The sequence below is a fragment of the Hemitrygon akajei genome, chromosome 16 (assembly GCF_048418815.1).
Source record: "Hemitrygon akajei chromosome 16, sHemAka1.3, whole genome shotgun sequence".
NCBI lineage: Eukaryota > Metazoa > Chordata > Chondrichthyes > Myliobatiformes > Dasyatidae > Hemitrygon > Hemitrygon akajei.
In genome coordinates, this window is record NC_133139.1 from 2,820,339 (window position 1) to 2,842,471 (window position 22,133).

Genomic DNA, 22,133 nt, shown 5'->3' on the forward strand with positions numbered 1-22,133 from the left:
TTAAACCACTGCATTGCTTAGTAATAATTGTAGCTTTCATCAGGGCAGGGCCTTTCGCACTTCATCCTTTAAAATTGTTCCGATCATTGACCGACTGTAGCCTAACGCTTTTCCAATGACCGATGGCGTTTCACCTCTTTCTGATCGCTTTATTATTTCCACTTTATTTTCAATTGTGATCGTGATTATTTTCGTGAACATTAACACTGCGGATTCAGAGCTCTACCACCAGGTCGTAATGTCCACTGCACTGAGACAGGTTAAATAAGGTCTGGGGTTCTGCTGGGTCCTAAGGTCCACTGCATTGAGACAGGTTAAATAAGGGACTTGAGCATCCGCGTTTTTTGGTAACCGCGAGGGGTCCCGGAATCAATCCCTCATGGATAAGAAGGGCCGACTGTACAACAAAGAAAAATTAGTAGGAAGATAGAGGATTGGGAAGATTTTAAAAACAGACATAGAGCAACTAAAACAATCATTGGAAGGGAAAAGATGAAATATGAAAGCCAGCTAGCAAATAATATCAAAGTGGAATTTTCAAGTATGTAAAAATAAAAGAGAGGTGAGAGTGGATATAGGACCACTAGAAAATGAGGCAGGAGAAATAATAATGGGGGACAAGGAGATAGCTGATGAACTAGATGAGTATTTTGCATTAGTCTTCACTGTGGTAGACACTAGCCGTGTGCCAGATGTTGTAGTGTGTGAAGGAAGAGAAGTGGGTGCAGGTACTATTACAAGGGAAAGGTGCTCAAAAATTTGAAACTTTTGATGAACTTCACACTAGGGTTCTGAAAGAGGCAGCGTTAGAGATTGTGGTGGCATCAGAAATTATCTTTCAAAAAAATCATTGGACTCTGGCAGGTTGCCAGAGGACTGGAAAATTGCAAATATCACTCCTCTTTCTAAGAAAGGAGGAAGGCGGCAGAAAGGAAATTATAGACCAACTAGCTTGACCTCAGTGGTTGGGAAGATGTTATAGAGTCAATTGTTAAGGATGAGGTGATGGAGTACTTGGTGACACAGGACAAGATAAGACAAAGTCAGCATCGTTTCCTTCAGGGAAACTCCTGCTTGATAAACCTGATGGAATTCTTTGAAGAGATTACAAGTAGGATTGATAAAGGATATACAGTTGATGTTGTATATTTGGACTTTCAGAAGGCTTTTGATGAGGTGTCACACATGAGGCTGCTTACCAAGTTAAGAGCCCATGACATTACAGGCAAGTTACTAACATGGTTAGAACATTGGCTGATTGGAAGAAGGCAGCGAGTGGGAATAAAAGGATTCTTGTCTAGTTGGCTGCCAGTGATTAGTGGTGTTCTGCAGGGGTTGGTGTTGGGAACACTTCTTTTTATGCTGTATATAAATGATTTAGATGATGGAATGGATGGTTTTGTTGGCAAGTTTGCAGATGATATGAAGATTGGTGGAGGATCAGGTAGTGTTGAGGAAACAGGTAGGATGCAAAAGAACATAGACAGATTAGGAGAATGGGCAAGAAAGTGGCAAATGAAATACAATATTGGAAAATGCATGGTCATGAACTTTGGTAGTAGAAATAAATGTGCAAACTTTTTTCTAAATAGGGAGAAAATCCAAAAATCTGAGATGCAAAGGGACTTGGGAGTTCTTGTGCAGAACACCCTGAGGGTTAACTTGCAGGTTGAGTCAGTGGTGAGGAAGGCAAATGCACTGGTAGTATTTATTTCAAGAGGTCTAGAATATAAGAGCAGGGATGTGATGCTGAGGCTTTATAAGGCACTGGTGAGGCCTCACCTTGAGTACTGTGTACAGTTTTGGGCCCCTCATCTTCGAAGAGATGTGCTGGCATTCAGAGAGTCCAGTGGAAGTTCACGAGGATGATTCCAGGAATGTAAGTATTATCATACAAGGAACATTTGATGGCTCTGGGTCTGTACTCGCTGGAAATTAGAAGGATGAGGTGGATCTCACTAAAACTTTCAAATGTTGAAAGGACTAGACACAGTAGATGTGGAAAGGATGCTTCCCATGGTGGGAGAGTCTAGGACAAGATGGCACAACCTCAGGATAGAGGGGCTACCATTCAAAACAGAGATGCAGAGAAATTTCTTTAGCCAGAGGGTGGTGAATCTAAGCCAGAGATCGATAGGTTCATGATTGGATATGGCATTAAAGGTTATGGGGAGAAGACCAGGAAATGGGGTTGAGGAGGAGGAAAAAAAAAGATCAGCCATGATTGAATGGCAGAGCAGGCTCGATGGACCAAATGGCCTAATTCTGCTCCTATATCTTATGGTCTAAGCTTCTAAAATCAAAATTACTTCATCAGTCTTTTAATTTAAATCTGCACTTTGTCAATGATATAAATAGATTCAATGCTACAACCACGTAATCCTGGCCCATGAAGGGAGCACATAACTCAGCCAGTGAAGGGAGCATTTAACCCCAGCCAGTGAAGGAAGCACATAACCCCGGCCAGTGGAAGTACCAAGTAATCTGTGGATCTACATACACTATCCCTTCTCCAGCCTGAGCGGGCCCAAGTTGATGATGAAGATGATGATGAATGATCTTTATTATCATTACACATAGATACAATGAAACTCTGTTTGGCTTCCTCTCAGGCAATTAACTAAAGCGGTAGATAAAAACAAGACAGTAATAGAAAAAAAGTATTAAATAGATAAATAGCAGAAAATAAGTTGCAGCAGCACCAGAATATCACAGTAACACACAAAGTGCCATTAGTGCAAGTATTTGAGTCCTTGTGTGTGCATGCCTGTGCTCACAGTTTCAGTCATTGTTCTGTGGAAGTGGTGTGATGGAGGCCACAGCTCTGGGGTAGAAGCTGTTCCTCAGTCTATTTGCTCTGGCTTTTAGTGTCCTGAGCCTTTTGCTGGACGGCAGTGGGTCAAACAGGATAAAAGGATAGGATTAGAGCAGGGGTGTCAAACTCATTTTAGGTCACGGGCCGGATTGAGCAAAATGCAGCTTCATGCGGGCCAGATCAGTCGGACGCGTGCGAACGCAGCTTTCGTTGCCTCCGTTTTTTCAGCCTGCTCTCATGTGTCTCAGTCTCTGCTATTACTACAAAGTGTTTCACTTTACAAATTCCGTTTCTTATGAAGAAGACTGCCGAGCAAGACTTCCGAATAAACAAATAAACACTAGAAACCCTGAAAACCTGGTACCTGAATAAACTCAGCATTAGCCATATCATACGCCATAGGAGCTTCGATTACTGGGGCCAGCTTTAATAGTAATTAGATATTATCTCGCGGGCCAAAGATAATTCCATCGCGGGCCGGACTTGGCCCGCGGGCCTTGAGTTTGACATATATGGATTAGAGAGTGTGAGCCTGGGTGAGGGGGGAGGCGGCAAAAGTGGGAGGGAGGGAGAGTTGTGGGTGGGTCAAGAAGAGATGCAGGTCTCCAATTAATTTATTAAGACCCAAGGACAGGCATAAACAGTGGATTTCAGTTACCGGTAATTGGGACAGCTGTTTATTTGGGGTAGCTTTTAAAGAACAAAAACTAAATCAATAAAATAGCTGGGATTGTTTATTTGGGACACTATGCCACTTAATTGTGTCAGGAGACTGTTGCATTTGTGTGGCAGTTAGACATTACACTGCACTTAGAGCAAACAGTTTTAAAATAATGTCAGTTGCATGTGTTCAAAAAGCAGTGATTTTTGTCACTGATAGTTAGCAAGAAATAAGCAGTAAGACAATTCAGATTCAGAACTGTTTTGCTCAGATTTAGGCTTGGAGATGCTAGAAACGTCCATGACTGAAAATGAAATGACTTCACCACTTCAACAAGTTAAGACCTACGAAGAATTTAAAGGTATCAACAATCACCTTGAATGTTACAATGAAAATGAAGATTTAGAGAATGCAATCGCCAAACACATTGTATGAAGGTAGTCCATTATCTCCACTGCACTGATTTAGCTCATAACAGTGCCTATAAAAAGTAATCAACCACCCCACTCTTGGAAGTTTTCATGTTTTATTGTTCTACAACTTAGAATCACAGTGGATTTAATTTGGCATTTTTGACACTGATCAACAAAAAACAGAAACAAACTGCTACAAATTGGTTTGAATTTATTACAACTATTAAACACAAAAGAATTGATTGCATAATTATTCACCCCCTTCAAGTATTAGATGCACCTTTGACAGCAAATACTGCCTTGAGTATGTGGATAAGTTGCTATCAGCTTTGTACATCTAAACAGTGCAATTTTTCTCCCATTCTTCTTTACAAAACTGCTCAAGATCTGTCAGATTGCATGGGGATCCTGAGTGAACAGCCCTTTTCAAGTCCAGCTATAAATCCTCAATTGGATTGAGGTCTGGACTCTGACTTGGCCTCTCCAGGACATTAACTTTGTTGTTTTTTAAGCAATTCCTGTATAGCTTTGGCTTTATGCTTGGGGACATTGTCTTGCTGGAAAATAAATCTTCCAAGTTGCAGTTCTCTTGCAGACTGCATCAGGTTTTCCTTCAGGATCTCCCTGTATTTCACTGCATTCATTTTACCCTCTACCTTCACAAGCCTTCCAGGGCCTGCTGCAGTGAAGCATCCCGACCGCATGACGTAGCCACCACCATGCTTCACAGTATGGATGGTGTGTTCTGTGATGATGTGTGGTGTTTAGTTTGAGGGCCAAAAATCTCAATTTTGGTTTCATCAGACCATAAAATCTTCCAGCTGAGTTCAGAGTCTCCAACATGCCTTTTGGCAAACTCTAGCTGAGATTTCACGTGAGATTTCTTTTTTTAAGAACAGTGGCTTTCTCTTTGCCATTCTCCCATAAAGCTGTGACTGGTGAAACACCTGGGCAACAGTTGTTGTATGTGCAGTCCTTCTCATCTCAGCCACCAATGCTTGTAACTCCTCCAAGAGTTGTCATAGGTCTCTTGGTGGCCTCCCTCACTAGTCCCCTTCTTGCACGGTCACTCAGTTTTTGAGGATGGCCTGCTCTAGGCAGATTTACAGCTGTGCCATATTCTTTCCATTTCTTGATGATTGACTTAACTGTACTCCAAGGGATATTCAGTGACTTGGAAATTTTCTTATATCCATCTCCTGACTTGTGCTTTACAATAATCATTTTGCAGAGTTGCCTGGAGTGTTTGTCTGTCTTCACCTGGATTTCCAGATACAGGTGTAGTTTTACTACAATCAATGGAAGCACATTGACTGCACAACCAACTGGCTGCACCAGCGATGATTTGCTGTGTCACATTAAAGGGGGCGAATACTTATGCAATCAAATGTTCTGTGTTTTATATTTGTAATTAATTTAGATCACATTGTAGAGATCCATTTTCACTTTGGCACAAACGTCTTTTTCTGTCGACTGGTGTCAAAAACAAAACAAGTTAAATCCACAGTGATTCAATGTTGTAAAACAATAAAACATGTAAACTTCTGGGGGGGGGGACACGTTTTTTTTATAGGTAGTGTACAGTCAATCAAAACACAATAAATAAATTTCTCCATTGATAACTATTAGGAACTAAAACACAGTTTTACTGCACTGTAGCAGTATAGATATGTTCTAATTTGTTCTGTATTTTATTTAAATTCATAATTTGAAACTGTAGTTTTTTAATACCTCTTTAGCTATTTCCATGAAACTTCAGCATTGAGGCAGCTGCTAAATTGAGCCAAAATGTTCTGACCTGGTGTTTCCCAATTAACTGGAATCCACTGTACTGTATTTGCCCCATGATGCTATGGAGGTTTTGCAAAATTCAAATTCAAATTTCTGAATGTGGTCCTGCATTTGACTGTGTCAATCATTCTCTACCCAATATTATTTTATTGTACTATAACTATAGCTGATTTATTATCCTTCTTAATCCATTCTCCTACCTTCTCCCTGTACCTTTGACAACCTTACTAATCAGGATCCTTTCAACCTCCACATTAAATATACCCACTTTAAAAATACTTTTAAAAGAAAAGAAATTCTCTGAATTCTTGAAGGTTAAGTGCCAACTTTATTGAATGTTTGAAAGAAATTGTGATTTGGAAAAAAATCTATTCCCACTGGATAGGAAATACATTTCTAGACAAGGGCTAGGTAATTGAGCAGACACCAGATTCAGAACCAATTGACTAGACATTGGTTTTCCTTTGTGGAAAAGTCCAAGCTTTTATCCTGCTTGCTTGTTAAAGTGCAACTGTAGTGACCAGACTACACAGTTCAGCTAAGCAGCATGTATGGAAGGAGTGGTATAGAACATCTCAGAGAACTTTTCCTCAAAACTCAGAACATGCAAAGTATTCCCAGTATTTTCCAGAATTTCACATTCACACCACCTTCCACTTTCCTGCAGCAGTAATAATGAAGCAAACACAGAAGTCTGGATTTTCTTTGACAAAGAGAACCAATGCTTGATCACTTGATCATTTTAAACACAAGACTGGTGGCTTTGTGCTAACTAAAACAAAATACAGAATATAATGCAAAAGGCAGGTTCACTGGGTTAGGTGAATGACTAAAAGATGGAAAAGACTTCCTCCTTAAAGAAACATGACATCCAAAAATCTACCTTACTCTCAAATATGCTTAAGTAAGTCAGTATCTACTACTCATGAAGGACAAGATTTTGAAAGATTCAAGATTGTTTAATGTCATTTTCAGTACATAAGTGCAAAGGAGAACAACATAATTGTTACTGTTTCTGATGCAGCACAAAAAACACAATAGAATAAAGAACACAATAATAATACATAATATAGCTTATATACATAGGTTGTATGTCCATAAAGTGACGATAGGCACTAGATAGGTATTAGTGTCTGTACATAGGTGACTCTGACAAGAAATGATAAAGTACTGGTGGTTGGGGTGTGGAGGGGAGGGTTAGTGGGTGGAGGTATTGATCAGCCTTACTGCTTGGGGAAAGTAACTGTTTTTGAGTCTGGTGGTCCTGGAAATATTCATAATACCAAGGTTTGTTCCTCCTTAGTTTCAAAAATTAGGGATTCACCAAGTAATATTATGTCCATTCATTCTACATTTAGCCCATTAAGTAAACAGCCACACAACATGAACTCTGTTCAGCTCTAGCAGAATCTTATACTCTTCAATGGCACAAATTCGCAATCTTCAAGACTCCACTGGAGACACGCTAAGTTCAAGCTGAAGTTTATTGTCATCTGACTACCTTTTTACAACTAAATGAAACAATACTCCTCCAGACCACAGTGCAACCACAGAGCACATGAACAAAATATTACCCTATAAATAAAGAAGAAGAAAGCCCATAACTCCGAGTGGAGTTATCGGGACACCGTTTTTTTTAGCAGGCTTTCTTATTTTTACGAGGCCGAGTTGCTAGCTCAACACTCAACCCCAGCACGGATAGAAAGCGTGCAAGGGAGCTGGCTGGATTCGAACTTGGGAGCCTTCGCTCCGAAGTCCGGCGCTGATGCCACTACGCCACCAGCTGGCTGACCCTATAAATAAGTTAATAAAATATTAAATTATGTAACATAAATTAAGTTAATAAAATAATTCAAAATGTATACAGTAAAACACAGCACAAGTAAACTGCTCACTGTCCTAGTGACAAGACCCCAGAGGTGGCAGAGTATTCATTAGTCTCACAGCCCGAGGGATGCAACTGTTACCCAGTCTGGCAGTACTAGTCCTAACACTTTTGTATCTCCTTCCTGATGGTGGCGGGTCAATGAGATTGTGGGATGGATGGTAGGGATCCTCAACAATGCTTTGGGTCCTTCGCTTGCAACACTCTTGGTAAATGTGTAAATGTCACAAATGATTTGGGGGGGGGGGGGAACCTCGAACCTCTTGGCAGTTTTTACTGTCCTCAGTAGGGGCTTGTGGTCTGATACCTTGCAGCTACCATACCACACAATGATGCAGCTAGACAGGACACTCTCAATGGTGTTCCTGTAGAAAGTAGATAGAATGTGGGCAGGAAACCTCACACGCTTCAATCTCCTCAAAGTGTAGACACTGCTGTGCCTTTTGACTAGTGAGGTGTTGTGGGTCCAAGTTAGGTTGGTATGTGCATACCAAGGAACTTTGTACTCCTCACTCTCTCTGTGGTGGAGCATTGATGTGCAACAGTGGCTGACCTCTGTTTTCTGAAGTTCACAATCATCTCTTTTGTCTTGTCCATGTTGGGACTTGGGTTGTTCAAACCACAGCCTGGGATTTCAATGAGGCTTGTTTGAAGAAAACCCTCCCCAATTATCATTAGCATATAACCTGCAGCACCAGAGCTCTCAACACACTAAACCACTGTATACTAAGATAAGGAACGTCCACCATTTCCAGAGCGCATTTTGGTAAATCTGATCATGTGGCTGTCCTCCTTCCTGCATACAGATAGTGGCTAAAGAGCAAAGCTCTCTAGGGGCACCTGAGAATGCATTCACAGATCCTTAAAATAGAGGTTCCCAACCTGGAGTCCATAGACCCATGGTTAATTGTAGGATTCCATGGCATAAAAAAGCTTGGGCACCTGAGTATGCATTCACAGATCCTTCAGAGAATAGTGGCAACTGAGTATCCGTTCAGATTCTTCAGAGAATAGCAACACCTGAGTATCCGATCATATATAGTTTAGAGAATAGGGCACCCAAGTATCTGTTCATAGATAGTTTAGAGAATGGGGCACCCGAGTATGCATTCACAGATCCTTTGTAGTAGAGGTTCCCAACCTGGAGTCCACAGATTCCATGGTTAAATGTAGGAGTCTGTGGCATAAAAAAGCTTGGGCACCTCAGTACGCATTCACAGATCCTTTAGAGAACAGGGGCACCTGAATATACATTCATAGATCCTTTAGAGAACAGGGGCACCTGAGTATACATTCATAGATCCTTTAGAGAACAGGGGCACCTGAGTATACATTCATAGATCCTTTAAGGAACCAGCACCAGTTGATAAAGTAGTTAAAATGGCATATAGGATGTTTTTCTTTATTAGCTGGGACATGATTAAGAGTACAGGGAGGTCTCAGCAGGAGGCAGGACTACATACAATGGTGGTTGGTGCACAGTTATTTTCGTTATCACATCATAGAAGAGATACAGTTGTATTGCGATGGGAACAATGGAGAGCAAATTCTTGAGGATGCTGCCAGAACTGCAAAATTACGACTGTGAGGAAAGGTATAGGATAAGCCAGGGTCACTTTGTTGGAGCAGATACTTTAAATACAGGTGTATAAAAATACGAGGGACCTGAAAGGGTGAAATCGATAGGGCCTATACTCCTCAGCAGCAGAGTGCATTGGGTTAAACACCAGAGATACTATAGATGCTGGAAATCCAGAGTAACACACACACAATGCTGTGGGAACTTAGCAGGTCAGGTAGAGTCTTTGGGCCCACCTAGTACTACTGCTAACTATTGTCCTGGGGTCTCCTTAACAGCCCTTGATGGTTACAGATTTACAATTCGATTGCACTGGAAAGGACAAACAATTCCATCAACGTTTCTCAATGGCTTCACTGAGATTTGCTCTCCACAATTTGAAGAACAAGCTCAAACCTTCAGAAGTTCAAATTTGTCAACAAACTCAACCTCATCTGTTCAAATCATGCTTGATCCCCTTGCAAATTGAAGACATCTTTGGTTTCTCATCCTGACAACATGATTCTAAAAGAACTACCTCTGCCCTTTCTTTGTACAAAGTCACAGTCATGGGAAGGGATTTATTAGTTCTGATTGGCACTGCTGGTGATCTGTATGACTGTACTTGACCACTCAAGCAGAATTTAAGACTACAACAGTCAAGGAGCATTGCCTTCCTTTTACACATTCATCTGGAATACTCTGAAATACTGTACCTTGATATCGCCATGTGTTTCTTAAATCCTTTTACATTTTTATTTTCACAGCTCAACTCCACACTTATTTACCCCGGATGAAATATTTCCTGCTACTTATCAATTTACTGGGGCTTCCAATCCTGCTCAGGGTATGTTATCTGGTGAAAGCTTTCCAACTTCTTTCCTTCATGTCCCTAACCTGCACACATGAATATAACCTGCTGCCAAAAGCACATTTCATTAATCACTGGGCTTTGGGCAGATTTCTAAATACTCCTCTGTAACCAGACTACTGAAGATGCAGCCTATATGGTATATATTATTATTGCTCAACCATTGGGCTCTTGAATCAAGGGATAACTTCACTCACCCCAACACTAAACTGCTCCCACGAACTCTGGAACCACTTTTGAGGACTCTTCATCTCAAGCTCTCAATAATTACCGTAGATTCCGGACTACAGAGCGCACCTGATTAAAAGCCGCTGGCTCTAATTTTAGAAAGAAAATCAATTTTTTACTTGTACAGACCGCACCGGATTTTCGGCCGCAGGTGTCCCACGTTGTAATATGAGATATTTACACAGAAAGATATTACACGTGAGGATTTTTTAACTTTTAATTAAATCCATATGGTAACATAAACAAATACATATTGCAAATGCTTTTTTTCGAACCGTGCCTGTAACGCGGCTACTTTTAAATATATGTTGCGTATACTTTTTTACTGAACAACATTCCAATATCTCCTAACGACTGGTAAAAAATATATATACTGCAGCCTACCAGGAAAAGTTATTGATCGCCTTTAACTTAAAAGCAGCGTTTTGGCTCCGCCGCTCGACCCCCGCCTTCCCGTTTATCGCAAACCGGCCTTTTTCCCACAAGACGCGGCGAAACCGGGTGTGACGTCATAGCATCCCGCGATGTAGTACAGAAAACAAATATAGTTAAAACTCTTCTAACTTTAACTAGAAAATGAATTACTAAGCGAAAATATTATAAACTAAATAACTGCCATAAAGGCAGCACAATGCTTTTCTTCGAGTGTTTTCCATGTTGATGAGGGTGAGTACAAATGACTGATTTACAATAATTTAATTGTGAAAGTGCGCTTGATTTATCGTACAATTTCATTGGACCTCTGTGAACTACTCATCAATTTTATTGGTCTACTGTTACGAGGCAAAATGTTTTTGGCGGCATGAAAAAAAATAATGCATTAGCCGCTCCGTATTAAAGGCCGCAGAGTTCAAAGCTGTTCAAAATGTGGGAAAAAAGTAGCGGCTTAAAATCCGGAATCTACGGTAATGCTTTATTTATTTACCTACCTAACTTTCTTTTTGTGCTTGTACAATTTGTTATATTTTACACACTGGTTGTCTGCCCACTTGATTCTTTTGTGGTTATTGGATTTACTGGGTATACCCGCAAGGAAATGAATCTCAAGGGTTGTATATGGTGAATTTGATAATCAATTTATTTTGAACAAGTTGGTCTAATATGTTTCTTTACATTGGATGGTCATGTTCTGGAGTCTTACCACAATTCTACTGGGAATTTTAATAGATTTCACTACAAAAATACACTTGGTTCAGAAATAAAATCCCCATAAATCCTTTGCTGACATTAGATAGAACAAACCAAAGGGTTCTTTGCTATGTTATGAATTTTAGAAGACCCTCACATCAGCCTCGCCAAGCTAACATATTCGTCCATCCCACTGGTCTCTGAAAGCACATCCAATGTTTCAATCTGTTTGCAGGGACTGTGATAATCCTGTTTGTGAATGAGAGGCTCTTCTAGTCATTATGTGAAAGATCTGGACAAGGTATAGAATTGTGAGGACAGCCTATATAAAACAGACTGTGTTCCTTTCAGTAATGAAGATTACAGAAGAGCTGCAGGGAATGTACAGCACAGAATTGGCCCAACAGGTCCACCTGCTGTTTATGCATCATGAATCACCTCTAACGTCACCAATAAAACCTCCCAAACCTCTCTCATTAATGTGGCAGTTGCAGTTTTATTAATATTAGAGAAAAATATTTTGAAGTAGTTAACTCATTTCCAACAGTACAGGTTTCGTGTGTCAACCATATGATAAAATACTTAACCTCACATGGCAGTCTCTTGCCATAGAAATGAAAGTTCACAGCTCAAGAGCAAGACTAACAGATGAAACAAAATTCTAGCCAATTCTCTGTTAAGCAGTGAAGGAGCAGCGAATAGTCAGAGGTGCCAGCATTTCGATGAGATGCTCTTTCAGATGTTACACTTAGTCCAGGAGTGTCTGTATGTACAGTTAATGACAGAAAATGATAAAGTACTAATGGTTGGGGGTGTGGAGGGGTGGGTTACTGGGTGGAGGTGTTGATCAGCATTACTGCTTGGGGAAAGTAACTGTTTCTGAGTCTGATCGTCCTACAGTGGATGCTATGTAGCCTCTTCCCTTATGGGCTTGGGACTGACAGTCCATAAGCAAGGTGGGTGGGATCCTTTATAATGCTACTGGCCCTTTTCTGGCACCTTTCTGTACAGTGGCATGCAAAAGTTGGGCACCACTGGTCAAAATTTCTGTTACTGTGAATAGTTAAGTGAGTAGAAGATGAACTGATCTCCAAAAGTCATAAAGTTAAAGATGAAACATTCTTTTCAACATTTTAAGCAAGATTAGTGCATTATTTTTGTTCTGTACAATTTTTGAGTGAAAAAAAGGAAAGGAGTGCCATGCAAAAGTTTGGGCACCCCAACAGATTTGAGCTCTCAGATAACTTTTACCAAGGTCTCAGACCTTAATTAGCTTGTTAGGGCTATGGCTTGTTCACAGCCATTGTTAGGAAAGGCCAGGTGATGCAAATTTCAAAGCTTTATAAATACCCTGACTCCTCAAACCTTGTCCCAATAATCAGCAGCCATGGGCTCCTCTAAGCAGCTGCCGAGCACTCTGAAAATTAAAATAAATGATGCCCACAAAGCAGAAGTCTATAAGAAGATAGCGAAGTGTTTTCAGGTAGCTGTTTCCTCAGTTTGTAATGTAATTAAGAAATGGCAGTTAACAGGAACGGTGGAGGTCAAGTTGAGGTCTGGAAGATCAAGAAAACTTTCCAAGAGAACTGCCCGTAGGACTGCTAGAAAGGCAAATCAAAACCCCCATTTGACTGCAAAAGACCTTCAGGAAGATTTAGCAGACTCTGGAGTGGTGGTGCACTGTCCTACGGTGCAGCGACACTTGTGCAAATATGACCTTCATGGAAGAGTCATCAGAAGAAAACCTTTCCTGCGTCCTCACCACAAAATCCAGTGTCAGAAGTTTGCAAAGGAACATCTAAACAAGCCTGATGCATTTTGGAAACAAGTCCTGTGGACTGATGAAGTTAAAATAGAACTTTTTGGCTGCAATGAGCAAAGGTATGTTTGGAGAAAAAAGGGTGCAGAATTTCATGAAAAGAACACCTCTCCAACTGTTAAGCACGGGGGTGGAGCAATCATGCTTTGGGCTTGTGTTGCAGCCAGTGGCATGGGGAACATTTCACTGGTAGGGGGAAGAATGAATTCAATTAAATACCAGCAAATTTTGGAAACAAACATCACACCGTCTGTAAAAATGCTGAAGATGAAAAGAGGATGGCTTCTACAACAGAATAATGATCCTAAACGCACCTCAAAATCCACAATGGACCACCTCGAGGTGCAAGCTGAAGGTTTTGCCATGGCCCTCACAGTCCCCTGACCCAAACATCATTGAAAATCTGTGGATAGACCTCAAAAGAGCAGTGCAAGCAAGACGGCCCAAGAATCTCACAGAACTAGAAGTCTTTGCAAGGAAGAATGGGCAAAAATCCCCCAAACAAGAATTGAAAGACTCCAAGCTGGCTACAGAAAGCGTTTACAAGCTGTGATACTTGTCAAACGGGGTGTTACTAAGTACTGACCATGCAGGGTGCCCAAACTTTTGCTTCAGGCCCTTTTCCTTTTTTGTTATTTTGAAACTGTAAAAGATGGAAATAAAAAAAAGTAATCTTGCTTAAAATATAAAGAAATGTGTCATCTTTAACTTTATGCCTTTTGGAAATCAGGTCATCTTTTACTCACTTAGCTATTCACATTAACAGAAATTTTGACCAGGAGTGCCCAAAATTTAGCATGCCACTATATATGTCCTTGATGAAGGTAGGCTGGTGCCAGTGATGCGTTGGGTAGTTCTGACTGCCTGTTGTAGATAGGGTAGTCAAAACTTCTAGGGCTTCTTGTTACACATTGTCAATTACCAAACACAAAAACACTACCTGGTTATTACGAGACAAGATTGCAGTACACAAACTGAGGTTGATGTACCGGGCTTCCCAGGCTACAGAAATCTGGTTTATCTTACCACACATTTTAAAGCATTTTTCAATGCAACCAAATAAAAAAATGTTTCATGATATTCATTAATTACTGGATACAACATATATTCCATCAGTTTCATTACTGGGATTGTTAGGGTAGCTATTCAATGAAATGAAAATATGCAGTCATATGGATAACTATAAAAATAAGCTAAAGTTTCTGACTTGACGAAGAACCAACTCAGGAGCAATTTTTAGTCACGTAATCCGGGCACTGTCTGTATCAACTGTAAAATGTTGGAGAAATTTAAATCTTTCAGTTAATTAAAGTGCCAGTTCACTGTTGCATACTTACATCTTTGATGTACTCATGTCAACGGGCTCATCTCCAGTCGGTACTTCGACTTTGATTGTTGCTTTCACTTCGCCTGGCCCCTTTAATAATCCTGTAGTTCTTCCGCCACCCCGGTCAGCCGGCTCTGTTTTAATCCTGATCTCTTTCAGATCTTCCAAATCACTGTCCAGATCAGTTCCTCGGGAACATTCCATTTTGGGTTTTTTTGTCTCAATATCATTGTGTAGACCATCCCGTTCCAACGCTCTCTTCTGGCTTCGTGTCCTGTACACCTCATCTGTCATTGCAGAAATATCTGTTGATGAAAGGAGGAAAATAAATTAAGACATGGTCTCTTAAGATGGGGGGGGGGGGAAGGGACTCAATTTACTCAAGCAACACACAGAAGGAACAGGATCTTCTACTCACAGACTATTATCTGCCATATTTGTGAGTGCATTACAAACAGGTAAGCACTAAAGCAGCATACATTAGGTTAGATTAAGACAGAAAAGCAAAAAAGGATGAAGAATAAAGTGTGCAGAAATGGTGGCAAGGACGATAGCAGAACTGGGAGTTTGTAACCTATTTCAGAAAGAATGAACAGACAGAACCACTTTCCCCTAGAAAACACACAGAGGGGCATCTGGTCAAAGCTGTGTAAAATGATATCCAGATTTGATAGAGCAGATGAAGTTTCCATTCATCAGAAAGTCCAAAACTGAATATTGTACACATACAATATTTATTAAATAACTCAAAATGGAATTCCTGAGAAGCATTTCCATTAGAATGTGGCTGGAGCATGGAAGTCACTACTGAAATGAGGTCATTAGCATTGGAGCTATGGGGAAAAGGTGGGTAAAGTTAAACCAAATGAGAGAAGGGCATACAAAGACAGTGCGATGATAAGTGCTGACTCCGCTAATTTAGGCTGAATGTTACTTCGATGCCATGAATATATTTTAATCGGCAGGAAGTGGAACAGCCGGTTAATGAATGTGGCTGCGGCTGTGAACATTTCTCACTCTGATACATTTCACTTCCAAGTCTGTGAAAAGAATTCAACAGAGCATTGTCCATAATAAAACTGCTCGCAAACTAACATTGGATTAAATTGCTTTCGATCTTGTAGCACTGTTCAGAAAGGCGAAGGCAACCCAGCCCAGACCAAGAGATAACAGTATTGAATAGAGCACACAGAAACATGGTTCTCTCTCCATTATCAGGGAGAAAATGGCTAGATCCACCCCTCCCCCACCATATTCTCAATCATCCCTTCTCAATGTCTGTCCTTTGGGACATTGTGAGCTCCCATTACTGTGAACAATAGATTTATATTGCAAAATAAATAGCACTGATTTATTAATCTGACTGCAGCAATTCTTGTAATTTTATTGGCGTGCATTCAAGATAATTTAACCCAAATTTTTCATCAATATTCTTTAGGGAAGGGGGCTAACAAGTCCTCTGTCTATACTTCTTGCTGCCTCAGTAAAGCAGACAACATAATTGATGACTCCACCCACCCCAGGCATTATATAGAACGTAGAAAAGTAAAGGAACAGGTCCTTCAGCCCACAGTGTTATGCCAAACTAATTAAACCAGTAATCAAATACCCAACTAAACTAATTCCTTCATTTTACAGAATGCCTATGTCCTTCCATTTTCTGCACATTCATGTGGCAATTGAAGAGCCTTGAGTCCTCCATCGTATTTAGCTCCACAAAGTTATGAGGAGTATTAATAGGCTAAAAACAAGTAAGCTTTTTCCACTGAGATTGGATGGAACTAGAATTAGAAGTCATGGGTTAAGGGTGAAAGGTGAAATGTTTAAGAGGAACATGAAGGGGAACTTCTTCACTCAGAGGGGGATAGGAGTGCAGGCAGAAGTGGTGGATGTGGGTTTGAATTCAACATTTAGGAAAAGTTCGGATCAGTACATGGATGGGAGGGTTATGGTCTAGGTGAGGACTAGGCAGAATAACAATTTGTCATGGGCCAAAGCACCTGTTTCTGTGTCATAAGCTTTTACATTTTTAACATGCTAATTACCAAGCATACTGTTGTGATACTAAAAGCAGAATAATCTATGGGAAGCAAAACACACACGATCCAGGAAGATCCAGATTTTTCTGATGAAAAATCAACATCATGATTCAAATTTTTTTTAAATCTGAACTCCCTGCCACCTCCCAGATCTCATCATTTAGAAGCACCAGTAGCGTTATAACTGTTTACTTTTCAACTTGTGCTGTAAATGCACCTTATTATTTGTTAATTTATTTGTAGTAATATTACTTTATGTGTTGTGTGTGTGTTATATTTACTGTGTTCCAAGCCTCGGTCTGGAGGAACTTTGTTTCCTTTGGTGATATACATGTGTCCAGATGGATGACAATAAACTTGAACTTGGTCTCCACAGCCTCAGCTAGTGCACCATCTCCTGTTATAACATCAAAACTGTGGTAGTCTTAATCTGACAATTTCAGACCAACTTTTAAAAATTATTTCTTCATGAGTGGCCATGCTTTCAGCTGCATAGGGTCAAAGCTCTGGTATCCCCTGCATGAGCTTCTTAAGCTCTCTTAACTAAAGGCTAATTTATACTTGTGCGTCGCATCTACGCCGTAGGTACTGCGTACCCTACGCTGTAGGGTGACGTGCACCTTCCCAAAAAGCTCACGCGTCGCGGCAACGCAGACTGCGACAACTGTGATTGGTCCACTTGGCAGCATCGCAATTCCTCCTAAACATTTTCGGTTGCTTCTTCTCCGTCATGTCTGTACATCGATGTGAAATAGATGAACCAAATCGTCAAATCTACCTGCCGACATGCAAAAATGTTTGAAATGCATTTCCTTGTCCATGTCTCTCATGAAGAAACTCAACACAGTGGCATAGAAACCCCACCGCCAACTAGCGATTTGGTTCACACCAACGCATGCTCGCTATGGCATAGAGCAACAAGAAGTGAAAATCAGGGCTACGACGTAGCCCCTACGCACAAATATAAATCAGCTTTAAGTCCCGATGAAGGATCTCAGCCTGAAAGATGAACTGTTTATTCCTTTCCATGAATGCTGTCTGACCTGCTGAGTTCCTCCAGCATTTTGTATGTGTTACTCTTATCCAAGTTGCTCCTTAAAATCAAATTTCAACAGCTTTATACTAAAAAGACAAGTGACTGCAGATGCTGCAACAGAAACCAGAAAACAATGCTGAAGGAACTGTCAGTCAAAGCAACATCTGTGGAAGCAAAGGGATGTTGGGTGTTTAGGGTTGAGATCCTGAACCAGGATTTAAAGCGTAAAGAGGGGAATCATCAATAACAAAGAGGTGAACCAGAGAAGCATAACTGGCAGAGAGGGATTAATGGAGTCAGGGTGGGGATGGCAGCAGAGGGTGGGAGGTTATTGGTGGAAACAACAAAAGTCTGTAGATTATGGAACATCAAACCTTCACTCCAAATTAGATTGGCAGGCAGCAGGTGAAAATTATATATGTGCACATTCAGAGGTTAGGGTCCCTTTATTGAACCACACTGGAGACTTCCAATAAACATTCAGAAGGCAAATTTTCTCAACCAACCTGGTCTGGTTATTCACTCCATCTGCGATCGTCGGGATCTGTGGGGAAACCCTTAGAAATATGGATCCCATTCCGCATCACAACCTTCCATGTGGTTCTACAGTAGTCTTTGATTGATTAAGGGAGAGGGAACCTTAAGACCAAGATCTCAAATCTGGCCCACATGTTTACCATAGACCACATGACAGTGCTCTCACTCTTCTGAATTCTTCACAGACATGTTCATCTGAAAGCACTGAGGTACCACTCTTCAAGATCCACCAAATCCATTGTCAAGTTAGGTAAACCTCAGTGTCAGAATTCTCTCCAAGGCTAACATTCCTACATTCATGGCTCCAGACACTCTCAATCAGCTCCAGGAATAGGGCTACACTGTTCACAAGTCAATCAACTGCCCACATCAAGCACCCCACCTCAAGTTTAATCAGGACTAGAAACAGTGGCAGCTTTAACAATAGCACTGGTCAGAAAACAAGTCATCTTTAACTCTGGGCAATGTGCTAAAGCAGCAGCCTTTTCAGCATGAGAGTGGAATCCTAAATTGGTGTCACAAATGTGAGGTGGATACTAACAGGAAAAATGCTTGATGTTGCATGAATCAGCTGAAGAGAATAAAACTGATGCCTTGAAGGGAAATCTATACAACAGAGAAAGAAAGAAGCAGATCCATCCGTGCCTATGGGATGGGAGAAAACTCCAGAGGAACACCAACTACAGGGACAACGGTCCAGTTTTGTCCCTTAAATTCTGCATAAAGAATGTAATCAAACTAGAAGCACAATTTTCTCTGAAATCTCAGTAATTGATCTTTGTAAATCACGCTACTGCCATCATCCATTAAAACAAAAAGCTGGAAGCACTCAGCATGTCAGGCAGAATCCGTTAAAAAAGGAACAGTCACTTCTTCAGAACTGGGAAAGACCAAGAAACCCTTTTGCTGAATCTCTCAACTCACCAGTGAGCATCATTTCCTTTCACGCTATAAATTTATTCAGACCTTAAGACATATAAGCAGAATTAGGCCATTTAGCCCATCAAGTCTGCTCCACCATTCCATCATGGCTGATTTATTATCCCTCTCAGCCGTAATTTGTGACAATTCTAACCACCATACTACATTGATTGGCCTTATCTCAAATAATAATGATGCAGCTTATAGAGAAGTGGTGATCACCCTGACACAGTGGTGTCAAGAAAACAACCTCCCCCTCAATGTCGCAAAAACAAAGGAGCTGGTTGTGGATTACAGGAGGAATGGAGACAGGCTCACCCCTATTGACATCAATGGATCTGGGGTTGAGTGGGTGAACAGCTTTAAATTTCTTGGTATACACATCACTGAGCATCTCACATGGCCTGTACATACCGGCTGTGTGGTGAGAAAAGCACAATAGTGATTCTTTCGCCTCAGACAGTTGAAGAAGTTTGGCATGAGACCCCAAATCCTAAGGACTTTCTACAGGGGCACAATTGAGAGCACCCTGACTGGCTGTTTCACTGTCTGGTATGGGAACTGTACTTCCCTCAATCACAGGACTCGGAAGAGAGTGGTGTGGACAGCCCAGTGTATCCGTGGGTGTGAACTTCGCACTATTCAGGACATTTACAGCAACGGGTGTGTAAAAAAAACCCAAAGGATCACTGGGGACCTGAGTCACCCCAACCCCAAACTGTTCCAGCTGCTACCATTCGGAAAACGGTACTGCAGCATAAAAGCCAGGACCAACAGGCTCCGGGACAGCTTCTTCCACCAGCCCATCAGACTGATTAATCACGCTGACACAATTGTATTTTCTAAGGTACATTGACTGTTCTGTTGTACATACTATTTATTACAAATTATTATAAATTGCATATTGCACATTCAGACTGAGATGCAACATAAAGATTTTTACTTATATAGGCGGATGTAAGAAATAAAGTCAATCCAATTCACCAGCATCTTCAAAACTAAGAAACACACAACAGCCTTCAAAGTAGATCACTCAACTTTGCAGTAAAGTAAATGAAGTACACCAGTTCAACAGAACAGAGCTCTCCTCAGAGCATTCAAATTTGCCCCATGGCAGGAAGGATGCTAAGGCTTTGGAGAGGGTGCAGAAGAGGCTCACCAGGATGTTCCCTGGATTAAAGGGCATGTGTTATAACAAAAGGTTGGCATTGATAGAGTAGATAGACAGCACTTTGTTCCCAGGGTTGAAATGTCTAATACCAGAGGACATGCATTTAAGGTGAAAAGGGGCAATTTCAAGGGAGATAGGAGGGGCAAGATTTTTTTAAACTACAGAGAGTGGTGGGTGCCTGGAATGTGATGCTTGGGGGTGGGTGGTGGAGGCAGATACATTAACAGATTTAAATTTTAAGAGACGTTTAGACAGGCACATGAAAATGGAAGGATGTGGACATTATGTAGCAGAAGAAACTAGTTAGCCATTTGATTACTTATTTAGTTGGCTTGGCACAACATTGTGGGCTGAAGGGCCTGTTCCTGTTCTATGTTACTGCTGTTCCGACAGGAGTTCTGTAGTGGTAATTCGGGATAGTATAGTCAGGGGCGCGAGGATAGAGTGTCCTGAAGGTTGTGTTGCCTGCCTGGTGCCAAGGTTCAGGACATCTTATCTGACCTGCAGAGGAATTTGCGGTAGGAGGGAAAAGATTCAGTTGTCGTGGTCTACGTGGGTACCAACATCATGGGTAGAATGAGGAAAGAGGTTCAGCTGAGGGAAACTGAGCAGCTAGGGACTAAATTAAAAAGCAGAATCAAAAAGGTGGCAATCTCTGGATTGCTACCTGAGAAAACATACAAATTGGCAGTGTTCAGAAGATTAGAGAGTTAAATGAGAGGCTTAAGGATCAGTATGGGAGAAGTGGGTTTGAATTCATGGGAGACTGGCACCAGTATTGGGGAAGGAGGGAGCCACTCCATAGGGATGGGCTCCACCTGAAATGTGACGGGACCTGGATCCTAGTGAATTGCATAATTAGAGTTGTGGATAGGGCTTTAAACTAAATAGTAGGGAGGTGGATTCAGCAGATAGGAGAAGGACGGATATAGTAAAAGAGAAAAGTGTGGATAAAGATAAAGCAAAAGTTAAAAAAGAGAAAAGTAAGGATCGAGTACAGAAAAGTCAAGTGCATAAGAGACAAAGATGACAAAGGTAAGGGAGGTGGGGTAGTGCTCAAGATCAGGGCAATAGTGAGAGACAATTTAAGATCTAAGGAGCAGAATGCTGAATCCACCTGGGTAGAGATTAGGAATAGTAAAGGGAAAAAAGAATCACTGGTGGATGTTGTCTATGGGCCACTGAATAACAACATTACAGTGGCACAGGCAATAAACCAAGAAATATATCAGGCATGTAAGAATGGAACAGCAGTTATCATGGGGAACATTAACGTGCACATAGATGGGGTGAATAAAGTTGTTCACAGCAGTCTTGAGAAGGACTTCATAGAATGCATATCTGATAACTTTTTTGAACAGCATGTTATTAAACTGGTAAGGGAACATGCTATTTTGGATCTGGACCTGGGCAATAAGACAGATAAAATTAACAATCTTGTAGTTAGGGATCCTCGTGATCACAGTATGATTGACTTTCTCATTCAAATTGAGGGTGCAACAGTTCGATTTAAAACCAGAGTTTTATGCCTAAACAATGGAGACTACAACAGGATGAGGGAGGATTTGGCTAGAGTAGACAGGCTTTATAGTGGGACAGTTGAGAAACAGGGGAAGAGATTTTTCAGGGTGCTCAACAAAAGTATATTTCAGTTAAAAGCAAGGACTCTAAGGGTGGGGAGAACCAGTCATGGATAACTAAGTAAATAAAGAAAGGCATCAAACTAAAAGCTCATGCATACAAAGTTGCTAAACTTTGGAAACAGGAAGATTGGGAAAACTTTGGCAACAAAGAACCAAGCAAGCACTAAAGAAAGGGAAGACAGATTATGAAAATCTATTGAAAAAATCTCGTACAAAATATGAGAATGGATAGGAAAAGTTTTTATGATTATATAAAGCAGAAAAGGGTGGCTAAAGTGAACACAGGTCCC

General features: G+C 40.9%; 1 protein-coding gene across 14 annotated transcripts in view; it reads right to left on the reverse strand.

Moving 5' to 3' along the window:
- gatad2ab (GATA zinc finger domain containing 2Ab) overlaps positions 1-22,133 on the reverse strand; it is a 219,679-nt gene that overhangs the window by 86,169 nt on the left and 111,377 nt on the right. For all 14 annotated transcript variants that reach the window (XM_073068113.1, XM_073068099.1, XM_073068104.1 and 11 more), the window contains one exon: positions 14,507-14,801. In XM_073068113.1, coding sequence (XP_072924214.1) covers positions 14,507-14,801 — 295 coding nt within the window. The remainder of the gene's footprint in view (positions 1-14,506; positions 14,802-22,133) is intronic.